The 20,803-nt window shown below is 50.1% G+C and overlaps 1 protein-coding gene across 3 annotated transcripts in view; it reads right to left on the minus strand.

Annotated features, from left to right (window-relative positions):
* The window catches only part of POLR3B (RNA polymerase III subunit B), a 527,519-nt gene that overhangs the window by 491,768 nt on the left and 14,948 nt on the right, over positions 1–20,803 (minus strand). For all 3 annotated transcript variants that reach the window (XR_003856035.1, XM_029597388.1, XM_029597387.1), the window contains exon 2: positions 16,304–16,336. Coding sequence is in view for 2 of the 3 variants with exons in the window: in XM_029597388.1 (XP_029453248.1) it covers positions 16,304–16,336 (33 nt within the window). In the remaining variant the exon portion in view is untranslated. The remainder of the gene's footprint in view (positions 1–16,303; positions 16,337–20,803) is intronic.

A 20,803-nucleotide genomic window follows, 5' to 3' on the forward strand; every position in this document is an offset into this window, starting at 1 on the left:
TCAGCTGGATAAACGGCCCACTGAATATACTTACATAAAGTTACCCGGCTACATGCAGCTAGATAATGTGTCCTGTATATTCAGCTGGATAAACGGCCCACTGAATATACTTACATAAAGTTATCCGGCTACATGCAGGTAGATAATGTGTCCTGTATATTCAGCTGGATAAACGGCCCACTGAATATACTTACATAAAGTTATCCGGCTACATGCAGGTAGATAATGTGTCCTGTATATTCAGCTGGATAAACGGCCCACTGAATATACTTACATAAAGTTATCCGGCTACATGCAGCTAGATAATGTGTCCTGTATATTCAGCTGGATAAACGGCCCACTGAATATACTTACATAAAGTTATCCGGCTACATGCAGCTAGATAATGTGTCCTCTATATTCAGCTGGATAAACGGCCCACTGAATATACTTACATAAAGTTATCCGGCTACATGCAGGTAGATAATGTGTCCTGTATATTCAGCTGGATAAACGGCCCACTGAATATACTTACATAAAGTTACCCGGCTACATGCAGGTAGATAATGTGTCCTGTATATTCAGCTGGATAAACGGCCCACTGAATATACTTACATAAAGTTATCCGGCTACATGCAGCTAGATAATGTGTCCTGTATATTCAGCTGGATAAACGGCCCACTGAATATACTTACATAAAGTTATCCGGCTACATGCAGGTAGATAATGTGTCTTCTATATTCAGGGCAGGTCTGGAGCGGCAGGGGAGAGCTGCTGCAGTATTGCAGTGTTTTCACGGATGTGTGCCACTGCATCGTTCACCTTCTCTCTGAAGAGAATCTCTCCAGTAAAAAGGCACATTCACGAGTCTTTCCTGGACCTCAGGAAGGGAGTCCAAGGCCCATAACCAGTTAAGTCTGCACGCACCAGTCTCCATGGCAGAGACTTTTGATGCCACCTTAAAATGATTAAAGGTCTATCGGACTGTTTCTGCATTCCACTCCCTTGTCCACCAGTGCCTGGAGGGTATCCTGCTGCTTTTGAGGCAGCTGCCTGGCTACCTCCTGCATGTGCTTCAACAAGTCCCACATATACTAGCCCACGAAGAGCCATTAAGAGGCTATGCAGACATTCAACATAGCTCCCAAGAATGTCCAGAGTCTGAGACTCCTTCCCCAGGGCACCAAGGAATGAGTCCTCTGCCTCTTGGCTCTCTTGAGAGCAGATTCAATCATAACTAGTTGGTATGGTAATTGTCTGGCTTCTAATCTGAGAGCCTTCTGGACAAGATAAACAGCGCTCATCTTCTTAAGAACATAAGAACATTCCACACTGGGTCAGACCAAGAGTCCATCAAGCCCAGCATCCTGTTTTCAACAATGGCCAATCCAAATCACAAGTACCTGGCAGGATCCTAAGGGGTAAATAGATTCCAAAGAACTTATCCCTCGAAAAGCTCCACCTTAATAATGGTTTATGGATTTTTCCTCCAGGAACTTGTCCAACCTATTTTTAAACACAACTACACTAATAGCTTTCACCACTTCCTCTGGAAATGAAGTCTAGAAAAAAAAAAAATTTTCTTATTAGTTTTAAATATATTACCTAGTAACTTCATTGTGTGTTCCCTAGTCTTTGTACTTTTGGAAGGAGTAAACTGATCTAAAGTTTACACGTTCCATTCCAATCATTTTATAAACCTCTTATCATATCTCACCTCAGCCATCTCTTCTCCAAGCTGAAGAGCCCTAACCTCTTTAACCTTTCCTCATAGGGGAATTGTTCCATCTTCTATCATTTTGGTCACCCTTCTCTGTTCTTTTTCTCTGTTCTTTTTCTAATTCTGCTATATCTTTGTTGAGATGTGGTGACCAGAACTGCACATAATACTGAAGATGAGGTTGCACCATGGAGTGATACAGAGACATTATGATATTCTCTGTTTTATTCTCCATTTCTTTCCTAATAATCTCTAGCATTCTATTTGCTTTCTTGGCTGCTGCTGCACACTGAGCAGAAGATTTCAAAATATTAATCAGTGACGACACCTAGATCCTTTTCCTGAGTTTTGACTCCTAATGTGGAACCTTGCAATGTGTAGCTATAATTTGGATTACTCTTCCCTAAGTGCATCCTTTTGCACTTGTCCATATTAAATTTACATAAGAACATAAGAAAATGCCATACTGGGTCAGACCAAGGGTCCATCGAGCCCAGCATCCTGTTTCCAAAAGTGGCCAATCCAGGCCATAAGAACCTGGCAAGTACCCAAACACTAAGTCTATTCCATGTAACCATTGCTAATGGCAGTGGCTATTCTCTAAGTGAACTTAATAGCAGGTAATGGACGTCTCTTCCAAGAACTTATCCAATCCTTTTTTAAACACAGCTATACTAACTGCACTAACCACATCCTCTGGCAACAAATTCCAGAGTTTAATTGTGCGTTGAGTAAAAAAGAACTTTCTCCGATTAGTTTTAAATGTGCCCCATGCTAACTTCATGGAGTGCTCCCTAGTCTTTCTACTATCCGAAAGAGTAAATAACCGATTCACATCTACCCGTTCTAGACCTCTCATGATTTTAAACATCTCTATCATATCCCCCCTCAGCCGTCTCTTCTCCAAGCTGAACATCCCTAACCTCTTCAGCCTTTCCTCATAGGGGAGCTGTTCCATCCCCTTTATCATTTTGGTAGCCCTTCTCTGTACCTTCTCCATCGCAAATATATATTTTTTGAGATGCGGCGACCAGAATTGTACACAGTATTCAAGGTGCAGCCTCACCATGGAGCGATACAGAGGCATTATGACATTTTCCGATTTATTCACCATTCCCTTTCTAATAATTCCCAACATTCTGTTTGCTTTTTTGACTGCCGCAGCACACTGTACCGACGATTTCAATGTGTTATCCACTATGACGCCTAGATCTCTTTCTTGGGTTGTAGCACCTAATATGGAACCCAACATTGTGTAATTATAGCATGGGTTATTTTTCCCTATATGCATCACCTTGCACTTATCCACATTAAATTTCATCTGCCAATTGGATGCCCAATTTTCCAGTCTCACAAAGTCTTCCTGCAATTTATCACAATCTGCTTGTGATTTAAATACTCTGAACAATTTTGTGTCATCTGCAGATTTGATTATCTCACTCATCGTATTTCTTTCCCATCATTTATAAATATATTGAAAAGTAAGGGTCCCAATACAGATCCCTGAGGCACTCCACCGTCCTCTCCCTTCCACTGAGAAAATTGTCCATTTAATCCTACTCTGTTTCCTGTCTTTTAGCCAGTTTGCAATCCACGAAAGGACATCGCCACCTATCCCATGACTTTTTACTTTTCCTAGAAGCCTCTCATGAGGAACTTTGTCAAATGCCTTCTGAAAATCCAAGTATACTATATCTACCAGGTCACCTTTATCCACATGTTTATTAACTCCTTCAAAAAGGTGAAGCATATTTGTGAGGCAAGACTTGCCTTGGGTAAAGCCATGCTGATTTTGTTCCATTAAACCATGTCTTTCTATATGTTCTGTGATTTTGATGTTTAGAACACTTTCCACTATTTTTCCTGGCACTGAAGTCAGGCTAACCGGTCTGTAGTTTCCCGGATCGCCCCTGGAGCCCTTTTTAAATATTGGGGTTTCCCCAGTTCCTTACAAAATTGAATCCCTCTTCGTCTCATCCACGCATTGAAACTCTGGAGCTCTGCCTGCCTGCGTGTGGAAAAGAAAATTATTACTTACCTGCTAATTTTCGTTCCTGTAGTACCATGGATCAGTCCAGACCGTGGATTATGTCCCCAATCCAGCAGATGGAGTCAGCCAAAGCTTTGAGGGGGCGTCACCATAAGTAGAACTACCCCCTCTGCAGGAGTTCAGTATCGAGTATATCAAAGCCCGAGTAGAAAAACCGAACCCCCTCATTGAATCAAGTTTATGGAAAATCGGCAACAAACAGCCGTGTAACCGTAGTAACAAACAAACAGTGAGCGTCCTACAACGTGTAGGAGGCTACAAAGACAGTAAGTCAACTTGTGAGGAGCTGGGACAACAGTGAAAAACTGAAAGTGGTGAAGGACAGATACCATTACCGTTCCCTTGAGTAAGGTGGAGCAGGATTAGAACCCAAATGTGGAGGGCGTCTGGACTGATCCATGGTACTACAGGAACGAAAATTAGCAGGTAAGTAATAATTTTCTTTTCCCTGTACGTACCTGGATCAGTCCAGACCGTGGGATGTACCCAAGCTTCCCTAAATCGGGTGGGGTCCTGCGAGACCTGCTCGGAGAACCTGCTCACCAAAATGTCCCGTGGCTGGAGAAGCGAGGTGTAGGCGATAATGCCTAGCGAACGTGTGCAACGACTTCCAGGTAGCCGCCCTACAGATCTCCTGGGGAGAGACCGAGCGAACCTCCGCCCAGGAGGCCGCCTGAGAACGTGTAGAATGCGCTACAATGCCGGGCGGAGGCGTCCGCCCCGCCCCAACGTAGGAAGCGGCAATACTCGCCTTCAGCCATCTCGCAATGGTCGTCTTGGAGGCCTGGGAACCTTTCTTCGGACCGGACCAAAGGACAAACAGATGGTCGGACGTCCGGAACTCGTTGGTAGCCTCCAGATAGAAACGCAGCGTGCGTTGGACATCCAAGAGTCGGAGAGACTTCGGCTCGGAGGAGGAGAAGGACGGCAACTCCACCGTCTGGTTCACATGGAAAGCCGACACCACCTTCGGTAGGAAGGAAGGGACGGTGCGGATCGAAACTCCAGAGTCGGAGAAGCGAAGGTAGGGCTCCCTGCACGACAGAGCCTGTAGCTCCGATATGCGACGAGCGGAACAGATTGCCACCAGGAATACCGCCTTGAGGGTGAGATCCTTAAGCGTCGAGCTGCGCAGAGGCTCGAACGGAGGCCCCGACAGGGCGCGGAGCACCAAGTTGAGACTCCAGGAGGGACAAGGATCCCATAGTGGAGGCCGTAGATGTTTGACACCCTTGAGGAACCGAGCAACGTCCGTGTGCCGCAGGAGAGATCCCCCATCACGCAACAGCGAACCGAGGGCGGCCACTTGAACTCTCAACGAGTTATAGGCTAGCCCCTTGTCCACCCCGGCTTGAAGGAACTGAAGGATTTGAGGGATCGAAGCCGTTGTGGGACTGGTGTCCTGGCTGGCACACCACAGTTCGAACACCTTCCAGACTCGAACGTAGGCCACCGACGTGGACGTCTTGCGCGCCCGCAGCAGCGTGGATATTACTGCCTCCGGGTACCCCCTGCGCCGGAGGCGTCGCCTCTCAAAAGCCAGGCCGCAAGACAGAAGAGTTCTGCCTGCTCGAAAAATACCGGGCCCTGGTGTAGGAGGAAGGGGAGGTGCCCCAGCCTGATCGGGCCGTCGACCACCAGCTGCAGCAGGTCCGCGAACCAGGGTCGCCTGGGCCATTCCGGGGCGACGAAAATCACAGCCCCCTGATGTTCTTCTATTCTGCGGAGCATCCGTCCCACTAAGGGCCACGGTGGAAAAGCGTAGAGCAGAAGATGTGTCGGCCATGGGCGCGCCAGGGCGTCCACCCCCTCCGCACCGTGTTCTCTTCGCCGACTGAAGCAGCGGGGAGCCTTGGCGTTTAGAGCGGATGCCATCAGGTCTAGGTGGGGGGCCCCCCACCGATGGACGAGGAGTTGCATCGCCTCGTCGGACAGAGACCACTCCCCGGGGTCCAGCAGCTGGCGACTGAGGAAGTCCGCTTGAACATTGTCCACTCCTGCGATGTGTGACGCTGCCAGCCGGACGAGATGACGCTCCGCCCATTGCATGAGCAGCGCTGCTTCCAGCGCGACCTGTGGACTGCGCGTGCCTCCTTGGCGATTGATGTAGGCCACGGTGGTCGCGTTGTCCGATAGCACTCTGACTTCCCGGTTTCGAAGGAGCGGGAGAAAGTGCCGCAGGGCGAGCCTGACCGCCCTGGTCTCCAGACGGTTGATGGACCATGTCGCCTCCACCGCCGACCACGTTCCTTGCGTGGCGCTGCGATCGCAGACCGCGCCCCAGCCCGTTAGACTGGCATCGGTGGTTACCACCACCCAATCCGGTAAGTCGAGGGACACGCCTCGGGCTAGATTCGCCGGATCCAGCCACCAGCCCAGACTGTCCCTGGCCTTCTGAGGGAGCGGAAGGATCATCTGGTAGTCCTGCGAGACCGGCTTCCAACGGGAGAGGAGCGCCCACTGTAAGGGCCGGAAGTGCGCAAACGCCCAGGGGACCATGTCGATGGTGGAACCCATCACCCCCAGGAGCTGCAGGTAGTCCCAGGAGGTAGGCTCCGGTAACGCAGAGAACCGTAGTATGTGATCCCGCAAAGAGAGCGCCTTGTCCTGCCGCAGGAAGACCTTGCCCAATCGGGTGTCGAAGGTCACCCCCAAGAAGTCCAAACGCTGTGAGGGCACGAGGGAGCTCTTGGAAAAATTCACTACCCATCCCAGGGAACGCAGGAACTGTAACACCCTGGACACCGCTGCTTGGCCTTGGGCGAACGACTTCGCGCGAATAAGCCAATCGTCTAGATATGGATGAACCAGGATGCCCTCCCTCCGGAGAGCCGCAGCCACGACTATCATGATCTTGGTGAAGGTGCGTGGTGCCGTCGCTAGCCCGAACGGCAGGGCTATGAACTGGAAGTGCTGGTCCAGGATCTTGAATCGAAGGAGACGATGATGATCCGGGCGGATGGGGATGTGTAAGTAAGCCTCCGTGAGGTCCAGGGAGGCAAGGAACTCCCCCCGATGCACCGCTGCGATCACCGACCGCAGCGTTTTCATGCGAAAGCGGAGCACTCGGAGGGACTTGTTGACCTCCTTGAGGTCCAGAATGGGCCGAAACGATCCGTCCTTCTTTGGCACAACGAAGTAGATGGAATAGTGGCCCAAGCCCACCTCTCCGAAGGGCACGGGCGCAATAGCGCCTATCTCCTGAAGCCTGTCCAGCGTTGACTGCACCGCTCGCCGCTTGAGATCCGAGCCGCAGGGGGAAAATATGAAACGACTCTTCGGTGGTCGAACAAATTCCAATGCGTAACCGTGCCGTACGGTGTCCAAGACCCACTGGTCTGAGGTAATCCGCGCCCACTCCCTGTAGAAGAACTTCAGCCGTCCCCCGATCCTGGGGACGGCGGAGTGGGCGAACCTGGCATCATTGCGAGGACTTGGGGGAGGGGTTTCCTGCCCCGAGAGCGGTGCGCGCGGGTCTGCGGCCGCGAAAGGAGCGCGACCAGGGCTGGGGCCTGGAAGCGGCCGGCCTGGAGCCCCCCGGCCTGTAGGTCCTGTAACGCCGTTGCGCTCTGGCTCTAGTCCGGGACGAGGCAAACGCCCGGGAAGGGCGATATCTATCCTCCGGAAGGCGGTGAACCGCATTTTCCCCCAGAGACTTGATGAGCTGATCCAGATCCTCCCCAAAGAGGAACTTACCCCTGAAAGGCAGGGAGCCCAGACTCGATTTGGAAGACGTATCTGCCGCCCAGTTGCGAAGCCACAGCAGCCGTCTGGCCGCCACCACCGAGACCATAGACCTTGCCAGGACGCGAAACAGGTCATACGAGGCATCCGCCCCGTACGCCACTGCAGCCTCTAATCTGTCCGCCTGGGCAGCCTCCGCCGCAGGCAGATCCTGGGAGGTGAGAAGTTGTTGAACCCACAAGAGGCTTGCCCGCTGGGCGAGGGAACTGCACATCGCCGCTCTCATACCCAGCGCGGAGACCTCGAAGACTCTCTTCAGGAAGATCTCCAATTTGCGATCTTGCGTATCCCGCAAGGCCGTGCCTCCTGTCACCGGGATTGTCGTCCTCTTCGTAACCGCCGAGACTGCGGAGTCAACTCTCGGGACCTTAATGAGATCCAGGAAATCTTGCGGTAGCGGGTACAGCCGTTCCATGGCACGACCCACCTTCAGCGAAGCTTCAGGGGTATCCCATTCTCTCGTGAGGAGCTGCAGGAACGATTCGTGAATGGGAAAAGCCCGCGCTCTCGGGCGCAGGGCTGCCTGGACCGGGTCTCCTTTCTTCGAGGATGTGACCACCGCAGGCGCAACTGGGGCGGGTGGGTCCGGCGGTGGATCCAGATCCAGTTCCTGAATGATGCGTGGTATGAGCTCATCCAGCTCTTCCCTCTGGAAGAGGCGCAGCGTCCGCGGATCGTCCCCCTCCGTCGTGGCGTCCCCCTGTCCCAGATCTGTAAAGTCAGGGTCAAGGTCCAATGGGTCCGGCGCCGCTCCCATCGCCCCTGGCGAAGTCCGGGCACGGGCGGGAACACGAGGGGCCCCCGCTCCCGCCGCAACGGGGGGGGGCCTGAGCCGAAGGCGAGGTCCGACATAGCATGGCAGGGGGGAGTTCCATCGGCGCATCCAGACCCTGCAGGTATGCCGTGTGCATAAGCAGGACAAACTCCGGGGAAAACCCCGGTCTCGCCGAGGGGGCCCTGGCGGGAGGCACATCCGTGGACTCCTGCCCCTGCGGACCTTGCTCCGGCCGCAAGGCCAGGGGCGAATCCGAATCCGACTCTCTGCCATTCAGCCTCTCCTGAGGTTCCTCGGGGCGCCGGGCGTTCAAGATGGCCGCCGTTCCCGCCAGGACTGGGGGAGGGGCCCGCCCACGGCGTCCGGGCAGAGGGGCTAGGAAGGAAAAATCGGCGACGGGCTGTGAGGTGCCTTCCCCCCCGGGAAGGCACCGGGCACAGATGCCCTCACGAGAAATGCGGGACCCCGGTTCGCCGCAGGCCGCGCAGCGAGTCGGCCGCGGCATCGGGACAACGTGAAAACCGCGAAAAAATGAGCCGCAAAACAAAAATCAAAAAGGAGCCCTCAGGGTCCCGCGAGCCGAAACGCCGCCGCTGCGGGGGGGCCCGATGGCCTGCACTGCCCGCCGAACAAAAAAAAAAAATGCCGCGGGGGGGCCCTCCTGGCCGCACTACCCGCCGGAAAAATGCCTGCCTGCCTGCCTTCCCGAGCAGCCCACGAGGCGCCCAAGATGGCCGCGGTCAGGATCGCAAACGCGGAGAGGCCGGCACTACCGGCATCCGCGAGGCACCAGAGGTGTTTGGGGATCTGCAAAGAAGAAAAGAACCACAATAAAACTTCAATCGATAGGACTTATCCCGTCCGTGGAACAGAAAAGGAAAGGACACACACAGAGGGTAAGCCACGGCTCCCCAAAATTGAACCCCTTAATTACTCTTTTTTTTTTTTTTTTTTTTTTAAACAAACTTGATTCAATTACAATAGGCAGTCGCCCAAGAAAACAAGACAAAGATAAAGTCAGAAGCAAAGACTGAATTGGGAGCACTCCAAATTCCCTACTCGCATCTGCTGGAGTCAGAAAATACTGAACTCCTGCAGAGGGGGTAGTTCTACTTATGGTGACGCCCCCTCAAAGCTTTGGCTGACTCCATCTGCTGGATTGGGGACATAACCCACGGTCTGCACTGATCCAGGTACGTACAGGGAACAGGAAGCATTTCAGAGAATGTCACCATGGAGGTTCTGGATTTCATTTTTCTAACTAAAATCCTAAATTTGGCTCCAGAACTTCCTCCCACATTTCCTATGTCGTTGGTGCCCACATGTACCACAACAGCCAGCTCCTCCCCAGCAATGTCTATAATCCGATCTAGGTGACGTGTGAGGTCCGCCACCTTTGCACCAGGCAGGCAAGTTACCAGGCGGTCCTCACACCCACCAGCCACCCAAGCTATCTATATTTCTAATAATCGAATCACAAACTATGACGGCCGGCCTAACCCTTCCCTCCTGGGCAGTAGGCCCTGGGGAGATATCCTCAGTGCGAAAGGACAATGCATCACCTGGAGAGCAGGTCCTTGCTACAGGATCACTTCTTGCTACACCAGGGTGATGTTCTCCTACTGGGAGACCTTTCTGATCCAAGGTAACACTGGGGCTTCCAGAATGGATTTGGGACTTGGCTACTATGTCCCTGAAGGTCTCATCAATGTACCTCTGTCTGCCTCATCAGCTCCTCCAAATCTGCTACTCTACTCTAGTCTCCAGAGATCAGACTCGTTCCCTGAGAGCCAGGAGCTCTTTACACAGAGTACACACATACAATCTCTCAACGGCAGGTAAAAAATCATACATGTGACACTCCATGCAAAAGACTGGAAAGCCCCCCCTGCTGCTGGACTGCTGCCTTCATCTTAATTTTATTGAGTTCCTAATTAAGTATAGGATACTAAGGGAGTTGGAATTAGAGTACTTTAAATTTACAGGTGTATTTAATAATTAATCAGCTAGTGTTTTGCAAGGGGATGATTAAACGTTCAATAAGGGCTGATTTAGGTAAGAACCTGGATGATTTTTAATGAGACAGTGTCTCTTGCCTAAAAATCAAGGGTTGAGTGGGTGGGAAAAACAGACCCAAGCAAGCCAGAGATAGTTAATTCTAATTACCCAGACACACACAAACCTTAAAGAATATATCCCACTTTTTCACCTTTCTCCAAACTTTTATAAGTCCAAAGATTTCCCAAAGCTATACTTACCAATCCTCTTTAACCACCATTAAATTGAGGATTGAAGGGTTTGAGATTCGCGCACCTAATGGCGTGTGCTTCCGGTCCTCTTCTACTGCAAAGGGTGTGAGGCTTCTGGAAACTGGGGCTGTGGAATTCAATCCCTGGTTCACTTGCAGTGACCTCTGGACTCCCAGTGGATGCTGGGAGCAGTATGCAGATGAGCCTTTTGGTCCCTCTCATGTATACATTCTGTTCTTAACATCCCAATATCTGAATCTCTGTAATTTAGCAGAGGAATACTCTCTTCTTTCCACAACATGGCTAGTTATTTTCTTTCAGCTTTCCGGTAATACAGCCTGCATTTATTTAGATAATAATGATTTTTCCCTTGAGTAATAATAAAATGATTTGGCTTTAAAACTTCTTGTGCAGACATTCTCCCTACTTTCCATTTCTCCTAGGACAAGCAGGATGTTAGTCAGTTGGACCGTTAGATGATCGAGGAGTTAAAGGGGCACTTAGAGAAGATAAGGCCATCGCGGAAAGATTAAATGATTTCTTTGCTTCGGTGTTTACTGAAGAGGATGTTGGGGAGGTACCCGTAATGGAGAAGGTTTTCATGGGTAATGATTCAGATGGACTGAATCAAATCACGGTGAACCTAGAAGATGTGGTAGGCCTGATTGACAAACTGAAGAGTAGTAAATCACCTGGACCGGATGGTATACACCCCAGAGTTCTGAAGGAACTAAAAAATGAAATTTCAGACCTATTAGTAAAAATTTGTAACTTATCATTAAAATCATCCATTGTACCTGAAGACTGGAGGATAGCTAATGTAACCCCAATATTTAAAAAGGGCTCCAGGGGCGATCCAGGAAATTACAGACCGGTTAGCCTGACTTCAGTGCCAGGAAAAATAGTGGAAAGTGTTCTAAACATCAAAATCACAGAACATATAGAAAGACATGGTTTAATGGAACAAAATCAGCATGGCTTTACCCAAGGCAAGTCTTGCCTCACAAATATGCTTCACCTTTTTGAAGGAGTTAATAAACATGTGGATAAAGGTGAACTGGTAGATATAGTATACTTGGATTTTCAGAAGGCAATGTCCCGTTTATGTGTATAAACAAACAATCTCCCCGACAGCGTCCGGTGTTTCACTGCGCAACTTGCAGCTTCATCAGGGGTAAAACACCTTTGAAACAAGGAGGAAGCCAACAAAAACAACTTATGTTACGGGACAGGTAAAAAATCATCACTTCGCAGCGCCAACCTCCTCTAAACCAGACACCAGGTCTCTCAGTAGTGTATTCATAAACGAGGGACAAAGACCGATTGCAGGAGAGTAGAATGATTAAATAGCCTGCGTGAACTGAAACGTGATGACGTTCAATCGTTATGGTTACTGTGTCAACAAAAAGGTCTCCTAGAAAGACTTGCAACTCTAAGGCAGAATTTAGACCATTTGGGTGTACAGTATCGAGGAAATGTATCCACCGCTATTCCTCTTGTAAGAAAGCTCCATTGAAATCTCCCCCACGCCAGGAGGGAAAAAGCTGTTTCAAAACACAGACACGTAAAGACTTGAAACTGTGAGCTTTCTCCAAACAGTCAGGCCGATACAGTAAGAACACATAAGAAAAAGTGCGGCAGTGCCGGGCGCCCGCTCGTTTGCCGCGCGCACAGTTCGGATCACATACCGCTCGATACAGTATTTAAATGGCATGCAAATGCAAGCCGCATCCAAAGCGCGTCCAAATGTCATTTCAAATGAAAGGTACCAGGAAGTGGATGGTTCTCCTATGCTCAGGCATCGGGGATTGCCAGTCCTCTCTCCCCCCATCCCGAAGCAAGGCGCAGGGTGAAAATCGACTCGACATGTTAAAGCAAATAGAAGTTGTAACAAAAGTAAACTTACTGCTTGCTTCCAGCAGCCCCAGTCCTCTCTCCCCTCCTCCCGAGGCGCCCACCGTGGCTCCCCTGCCTCCCGGGGGCAGCCGGCGGCGAAAGCGGCTTCCAGCAGCCCCAGTCCTCTCTCCCCTCCTCCCGAGGCGCCCACCGTGGCTCCCCTGCCTCCCGGGGGCAGCCGGCGGCGAAAGCGGCTTCCAGCAGCCCCGCCGGTGAAGGTGCATGAACGCACGCCGTGACCTGTGCGCCCTGATGGATGTCCGAGGTCACGGCGTGCGCCCATGCGCCTTCACCGGAGGGGCTGCTGGAAGCCGCTTTCGCCGCCGGCTGCCCCCGGGAGGCAGGGGAGCCACGGTGGGCGCCTCGGGAGGAGGGGAGAGAGGACTGGGGCTGCTGGAAGCCGCTTTCGCCGCCGGCTGCCCCCGGGAGGCAGGGGAGCCACGGTGGGCGCCTCGGGAGGAGGGGAGAGAGGACTGGGGCTGCTGGAAGCCGCTTTCGCCGCCGGCTGCCCCCGGGAGGCAGGGGGAGCCACGGTGGGCGCCTCGGGAGGAGGGAGAGAGGACTGGGGCTGCTGGAAGCCGCTTTCGCCGCCGGCTGCCCCCGGGAGGCAGGGGAGCCGCGGTGGGCGCCTCTGGAGGAGGGGAGAGAGGACTGGGGCTGCTGGAAGCCGCTTTCGCCGCCGGCTGCCCCCGGGAGGCAGGGGAGCCGCGGTGGGCGCCTCGGGAGGAGGGGAGAGAGGACTGGGGCTGCTGGAAGCCGCTTTCGCCGCCGGCTGCTCCCGGGAGGCAGGGGAGCCACGGTGGGCGCCTCGGGAGGAGGGGAGAGAGGACTGGGGCTGCTGGAAGCCGCTTTCGCCGCCGGCTGCCCCCGGGAGGCAGGGGGAGCCACGGTGGGCGCCTCGGGAGGAGGGAGAGAGGACTGGGGCTGCTGGAAGCCGCTTTCGCCGCCGGCTGCCCCCGGGAGGCAGGGGAGCCGCGGTGGGCGCCTCTGGAGGAGGGGAGAGAGGACTGGGGCTGCTGGAAGCCGCTTTCGCCGCCGGCTGCCCCCGGGAGGCAGGGGAGCCGCGGTGGGCGCCTCGGGAGGAGGGGAGAGAGGACTGGGGCTGCTGGAAGCAAGCAGTAAGTTTACTTTTGTTACAATTTCTATTTGCTTTAATAACATGTCGAGTCAATTTTCGCCCTGCGCCTTGCTTCGGGAGGAGGGGGGAGGAGGAAAGAGAGGACTGGCAATCCCCGATGCCCGAGCGTAGGAGAACCAGGCCACACCATGTTACTCGCTTGCTCCACTTATTTGACCGGAGCCTGCCTATTGCTGTCACATCCCTCTAATACCAGGGTCAGGGTAGGCGGTAAATTAGCGGGTTAAAGACGCGGCAAAACAGTTGGTTAAAAAGGGGATAATCGGGCCGCACGTTACTGTATGGGAGGGAATAGCTAATCCGATCGTTTACATCTCATATACATGCTGCGGGCGGAAAGGGATACGCGTCGATTTAAAGAAGCGGTAAGGATTGGTAAAAACGGATAGTGAATCGCGGGTTAGACTTACACGGCCAAATTGTGGGTAGAAAGCGGGTTAGAAACAGGGTAACCGCGGCCGCGCTTTACTATATCGGCCTGTCTGTGTGACCAGAGGAGCTGTGATGCGAGCTTTATTAAGAATTCACTACTGAGAGACCTGGTGTCCGGTTTAGAGGAGGTTGGCGCTGCGATAACACAAGTTAAGTGATAATTTTTTCCTGTCCCGTAACATAAGTTGATTGTATTTGTTGGCTTCCTCCTTGTTTCAAAGGTGTTTTACCCCTGATGAAGGTGCAAGTTGCACAGTGAAACACCGGACGCTGTCGGGGAGATTGTTTGTTTGTTTGTTTATACACATAAACGGGACATTGGTTACAATTTATAAATACCTGTTATCACTGTTACAAATACAAAGACATTCAAGTCACAAAAAAGTTTCTTTCAGGCTTAACAGCCCACAACAGCTATTATCAGGCTTCACAGCCGGGTAAGAGCCGCAAATGAAGAAGAGACCGGACGGTTCCACCTGGTTAGGTTGAACACGTTGTCAGGCTTGCAGATGCGGCTTTTACTTTAAGAAAAAGTTTTCTCTTTACCCATACATTTAAGTCTCTTTGCGCGCCACAAGCGATTTTCAAGTGGTATAGGTGGTGCCTTTTGTGCTTTTGGACCTGCTATAATGTTACCATGTAACAATGTATCAATGGTAAGACATCTTGCTCTTACTACTCCACTAGTTATAATGTAACCCGAAGTGATATCCTCCAATAAAAACAAACAAACAAATAAAAATTTCTCCAACTATGCTCACCAGGTTTCTTCATTTGTCATCAAAAAGGCAAAAAAGGAGGTGGGTTCCTTTGGTATTCCTGCCTTTATTTTATTTGAGTTATATTCTGCTTTTCTGCACTTCAAAGTGGATTACATTCAGGTACTGGGGATATTTCCCTGTCCCCAGAGGGCTCACAATCCAGCAGTAACGGGGGGGGGGGGCCTAGGAAACCTGGCAGCCATCGCACCACCACGGTGTTTTCGCTGCCGGCTTTCACACCCAATAGTGAAAGGTGGTGCTATTGGGCGCGCTACTGGCGACAATAACGTAACTTACCTTATCGCCACCAGCGAAGATACCACCGCCTCCGCGCCGCCCCCGGAAAGCTATCATACGCGAAAAGGCTTAGAAAATGGCCAATAGTGAAAGGTGGTGCTATTGGGCACGCTACTGGCGACAAAAACGTAACTTACCTTATCGCCACCAGCGAAGATACCACCGCCTCCGCGCCGCCCCCGGAAAGCTATCATACGCGAAAAGGCTTAGAAAATGGCCAATAGTGAAAGGTGGTGCTATTGGGCGCGCTACTGGCGACAATAACGTAACTTACCTTATCGCCACCAGCGAAGATACCACCGCCTCCGCGCCGCCCCCGGAAAGCTATCATACGCGAAAAGGCTTAGAAAATGGCCAATAGTGAAAGGTGGTGCTATTGGGCACGCTACTGGCGACAAAAACGTAACTTACCTTATCGCCACCAGCGAAGATACCACCGCCTCCGCGCCGCCCCCGGAAAGCTATCATACGCGAAAAGGCTTAGAAAATGGCCAATAGTGAAAGGTGGTGCTATTGGGCGCGCTACTGGCGACAATAACGTAACTTACCTTATCGCCACCAGCGAAGATACCACCGCCTCCGCGCCGCCCCCGGAAAGCTATCATACGCGAAAAGGCTTAGAAAATGGCCAATAGTGAAAGGTGGTGCTATTGGGCGCGCTACTGGCGACAATAACGTAACTTACCTTATCGCCACCAGCGAAGATACCACCGCCTCCGCGCCGCCCCCGGAAAGCTATCATACGCGAAAAGGCTTAGAAAATGGCCAATAGTGAAAGGTGGTGCTATTGGGCACGCTACTGGCGACAATAAACGTAACTTACCTTATCGCCACCAGCGAAGATACCACCGCCTCCGCGCCGCCCCGGAAAGCTATCATACGCGAAAAGGCTTAGAAAATGACCCCCTAAGTTTATACCTGAGGCATTGGAGGGTAAAGTGACTTGCCCAAGGTCACAAGGAGAGGCAAAGGGATTTGAACCCTGGTTTGTAGAGTGTTGCTAAAAAAACATCACACCATACTATTCAATTTAATTGCTGGGAATGTTTATTTGCCCAGATGACTGGCACCAACTTTAGATTTTTGTCTCATGTATCAGGCTCTACAATATGAAAGTAATTCTTGTATTAACTTACCTACAGTTATGGCTGCTATGTTGTAGGCTCTCACAAGATAAAAGTTTAAATTTGTGCATCTAACACAAATTGCCATGCCTAGGTTAGACATACAAAAAAAAAAGTAAATGCTCATTGTAACTTTACCTTTAAGAAGGCAGGAAGCAATTTCCATTTTTCCTGCAAAATAAAGGAAATAAAATTAGTTTTGCATATAAAAAAATTGAGCAAAGTGTTCTGGTGGTCATATTAGTCCACTTGAATACTTAGAAATGAGTCAACAAAAATTGTAGGGGAGACCTTTTTATTGGACTAACAATCATTTATTTATTTATATACCAGTATTAGTTGGGACATCATACCGGTTTACATACAACAAATTAAACAAATTAAGCTTGGAAATTACATGATAACAAGGAAGACAAGAACTGGGAGGGGGTAACAAAGAGCAGTTATGAAGAGAAGATCAAAACAACTGTGGCCTCAATATGAGGAATGCATAGAAAATGCAAGTGATGCTTAAAGAGGGGTGGATTTGAGGGAAAGGCCTATTCTGGATAGAAATCATCTGTGACAAGCTTTCAAGAGCCAGCCTCTATTTATTTATTTATTTCTATATACCGACATTCAATCTGTCTCTAGAGAGCTCATCACTCATGTAACAAGTTATCCAATAAAAAGGTATCCCCTACAGTTTTTGTTGTCCCTTATTTCTACACAAAAAAGTGTTACTACAAAGCTTTTTACAATAATATGGAGTCAATTCTTTCCTAGTCTTCTGGGCTTCCCTTGTTTGAGCAGCAGCAGATATTCAGGTTTTTTTCCCCAAATAGCCACTGTCATAAAAGGGTCTATTTTGCAATGGAGAAGTGACTTACTGAGAGCAATTTATACAGAAAGAATATGAGAACATAAAAAATGCCACATTGAGTCTGTCCAACAGTCCCTCGTCCCCAGCATTGTTTCTGATTCTAATGGGGAGATCTAACTGTCAAAGTTATAGGAGATATCGGGGACCTTACTAGCATAACTCCATATTTTCTGACACTCATTGTCACCATTTCTGTTGCTTTCCTCTGGACTTTCAACAATTACGCCAAATCCTTCTTGAAGTGCGAGGCCTAACCATGACCAGAAAGTGCTGACTGCACCCCTCACTAGTAGATAGGAACAAGGATAAGGCAGATTGATGGCGCCATCAGTCTGACTTTAGTAGTGGGAAAAGCTAAACAAACAAAATAAATATAGTGTAGTACCTTGAAACAAGTAGATTAAAAGGACACCAGACAAAATGGTTTCACAAAGGAAAGATTCTGTCAGACAAATTTGACTGAATTCTTTAATTTGGGACAAAGGCAGCAGGCGAGTCTTCAGCATTTAGGAGGCTATTCCAACCAGAATGATGCACGTGTCCCGTGACAGAGGAAAAGAATAACCAAACTGTCCTGAAACTACTCCTCAAGCTGCTGATTCTCCTGAGCTTCAACAATAGCTAGGAAATGGTAGCCAGCAGATGGAGCTGGGGGAGGTCCTAGACTTAAAGATCTAAAGATACATCCAAGATGAAAGGCAGGCTAGGAGAGAAATGATAGAGACATTTAAGTGACCTCTAAGATATTAATTCATAGAAGACAGGGACTCTGGAATGAGGAGTCGTCATACTAAGGAGTAATCAAAAGAAATATTTCTTTACCGAGAGGGTGGTGGATGCATGGAGCAGCCTCCCAGTAGAAGCAGTGTAAACAAGGACAGTATCTGAATTCGGAAAGCATGGGATAATCACAGGGGGATCTCTAAAGGAGTGATAGGGATTATAGGCCGTATGGTCTTTTTCTGCTGTCATGTTTCTATGTTGGGAGAGGAAGGGAGCGCAATGATACCCGCTCTGCAACAGATGATTTGCCCAGCTGTTTGTCTACCCTGTCTTGCCTGAGCAGTGGCTGCTGCAGCAAACAAGCCACAGCTGGAACTCTTCTGGGATTTTGTTCTCTCAAGCACACTTCTTGCTTCCTGATCACATTTCTATTCTAAAAATCTTTCCCAAAATCGCTAAAAGAAATATCCCCAGCCACCTAATGTCAAACTAATGCTCTTCTGCACTCTTTCACTGATTCAATGCAGTTTCAGCATAAGCTCTCATTATTCAAATCTTTTCTAATATTTTATTAATCTGCTTGCAACACACCTCATCTAGTTGGCCCAAGGATCATTTAACATAAGAACATGCCATACTGGGTCAGACCAAGGGCCATCAAGCCCAGCATCCTGTTTCCAACAGTGGCCAATCCAGGCCATAAGAACCTGGCAAGTACCCAAAAACTAAGTGTATTCCATGTTACTGTTGCTAGTAATAGCAGTGGCTATTTTTTAAGTCAACTTAATTAATAGCAGGTAATGGACTTCTCCTCCAAGAACTTATCCAATCCTTTTTTAAACACAGCTACACTAACTGCATCCTCTGGCAACAAATTTCAGAGTTTAATTGTGCGTTGAGTGAGAAAGAACTTTCTCCTATTAGTTTTAAATGTGCCACATGCTAACTTCATGGAATGCCCCCTAGTCTTTTTATTATCTGAAAGAGTAAATAACCGATTCACATTTACCCGATCTAGACCTCTCATGATTTTAAAACACCTCTATCCTATCCCCCCTCAGCAGTCTCTTCTCCAAGCTGAAAAGTCTTAACCTCTTTAGTCTTTCCTCATAGGGGAGCTGTTCCATTCCCTTTATCATTTTGGTCGCCCTTCTCTGAACCTTCTCCATCGCAACTATATATTTTTTGAGATGTGGCGACCAGAATTGTACACAGGATTCAAGGTGCGGTCTCACCATGGAGCGATACAGAGGCATTGGAGAAATTACTTACCTGATAATTTCGTTTTCCTTGGTGTAGGCAGATGGACTCAGGACCAATGGGTATAGTGTACTCCTGTTAGCAGTTGGAGACTGATCAGATTTCAATCTGACGTCAGCCCCTAGTACATATACCCCTGCAGGAAGTGCAGCTCTTCAGTATTCTTCCTTGCAAAGCATTGTGGATATATGTGTGACTGACTGATTGATTAACTTAATATGGTTAACTTAGATAACTGTTAGAATGTTAAAAACTTGAATAACTTTATCAACTTGAACTGGTTGATCGACTATAGCTGGAGACCGCCAGTGAGCTCAACCGGAAAGCGTCGACACCCGGCAGGGTGGATGCCCTAGGTAAATGAAAGCATGGCTTACCCTTGATTCGTTGAAGGACCATGTATCACGGCAGCCGAGGGTGGGCTGCTGAGTCCATCTGTCTACACTAAGGAAAACGAAATTATCAGGTAAGTAATTTCTCCATTTCCTAGCGTGTAGCAGATGGACTCAGGACCAATGGGATGTATAAAAGCTACTCCCGAACTGGGTGGGAGGCTGCCCGTGGTCCATTTAGGATTGCCCTTGCAAATGCCGTGTCCTCCCGAGCCTGAACATCCAGACGGTAGAATCTGGAGAAGGTATGGATGGAGGACCACGTTGCCGCCCTGCAGATCTCAGCAAATGCATTCTAGTTTCTGCCCAGGAAACTGCCTGGGCCCTGGTAGAATGGGCCTTGACCTGTAGAGGTGGTGGTTCTACGTAGGCTGCCTTGATGACTTCCTTGATCCAGCGGGCAATGGTTGCCCGCGAGGCTGCTTCCCCTTGCTTCTTCCCGCTGTGAAGGACAAAAAGGTGGTCCGTCTTTCGTACTGGTTCCGACATTTCCAGGTATTTGGATAGGAGTCTGCCGATGTCCAGTTGGCGCAGACTATGGGCTTCTTCCAACTTCTTCAAGCCGTCCATCGTAGGTAGTGAGATGATTTGGTTAAAGTGGAAGTGAGAGACCACTTTGGGGAGGAAGGAGGGAACCGTGCATAGCTGAATGGTCCCCGGGGTGAGTCTGAGGAATGGCTCACAGCAGGACAATGCCTGTAGCTCTGAGATGCGGCGGGCCGAACACACGGCCAGCAAGAACACAGTCTTTAAGGTTAACAGACGGAGTGACAGGCCTTGGAGGGGTCTGAAGGCGGATCCCGCTAGGAACTCCAAGACGAGGTTGAGGATCCACAGAGGTACCGGCCACTTTAGTGGTGGGCGAATGTGTTTGACTCCTTTCAGGAAACATGATACATCTGGGTGCGAGGCTATGCTGTCGTCCTCGCTCCTGGAGCCGTGCAAGACAATGCGGCCACCTGTACCTTGATGGAGCTGAGGGACAGACCCTTCCGCAGTCCATTCTGTAAGAATTCCAGGATCACAGGAACTTTATAGGAGTGTGGTTTGACATTGTGGTCTTCGCACCAGGCCTCAAAGACTCTCCAGATCCTTATGTATGTTAGAGATGTGGAGAACTTGCGTGCTCGGAGGAGGGTATCTATTACTGCCCCCGAGTATCCCCTCTTTCTCAGGCGGGCCCTCTCAATGGCCAGACCGTAAGAGAGAATTGAGCTGGATCCTCGTGGAGGATGGGACCTTGTTGTAGCAGGTCTCTGTGTGGAGGCAGGGGTAGTGGATTCCCTGCCAGTAGTCTTCTCATGTCTGCGTACCAGGATTTTCTTGGCCAGTCCAGGGCCACCAGAAGGACTAGCCCCCTGTGCCGCTGAATCTTGTGAATGATTGCGCCCAGCAAGGGCC

This window comes from Rhinatrema bivittatum, chromosome 4 (assembly GCF_901001135.1).
Source record: "Rhinatrema bivittatum chromosome 4, aRhiBiv1.1, whole genome shotgun sequence".
Taxonomy (NCBI): domain Eukaryota; kingdom Metazoa; phylum Chordata; class Amphibia; order Gymnophiona; family Rhinatrematidae; genus Rhinatrema; species Rhinatrema bivittatum.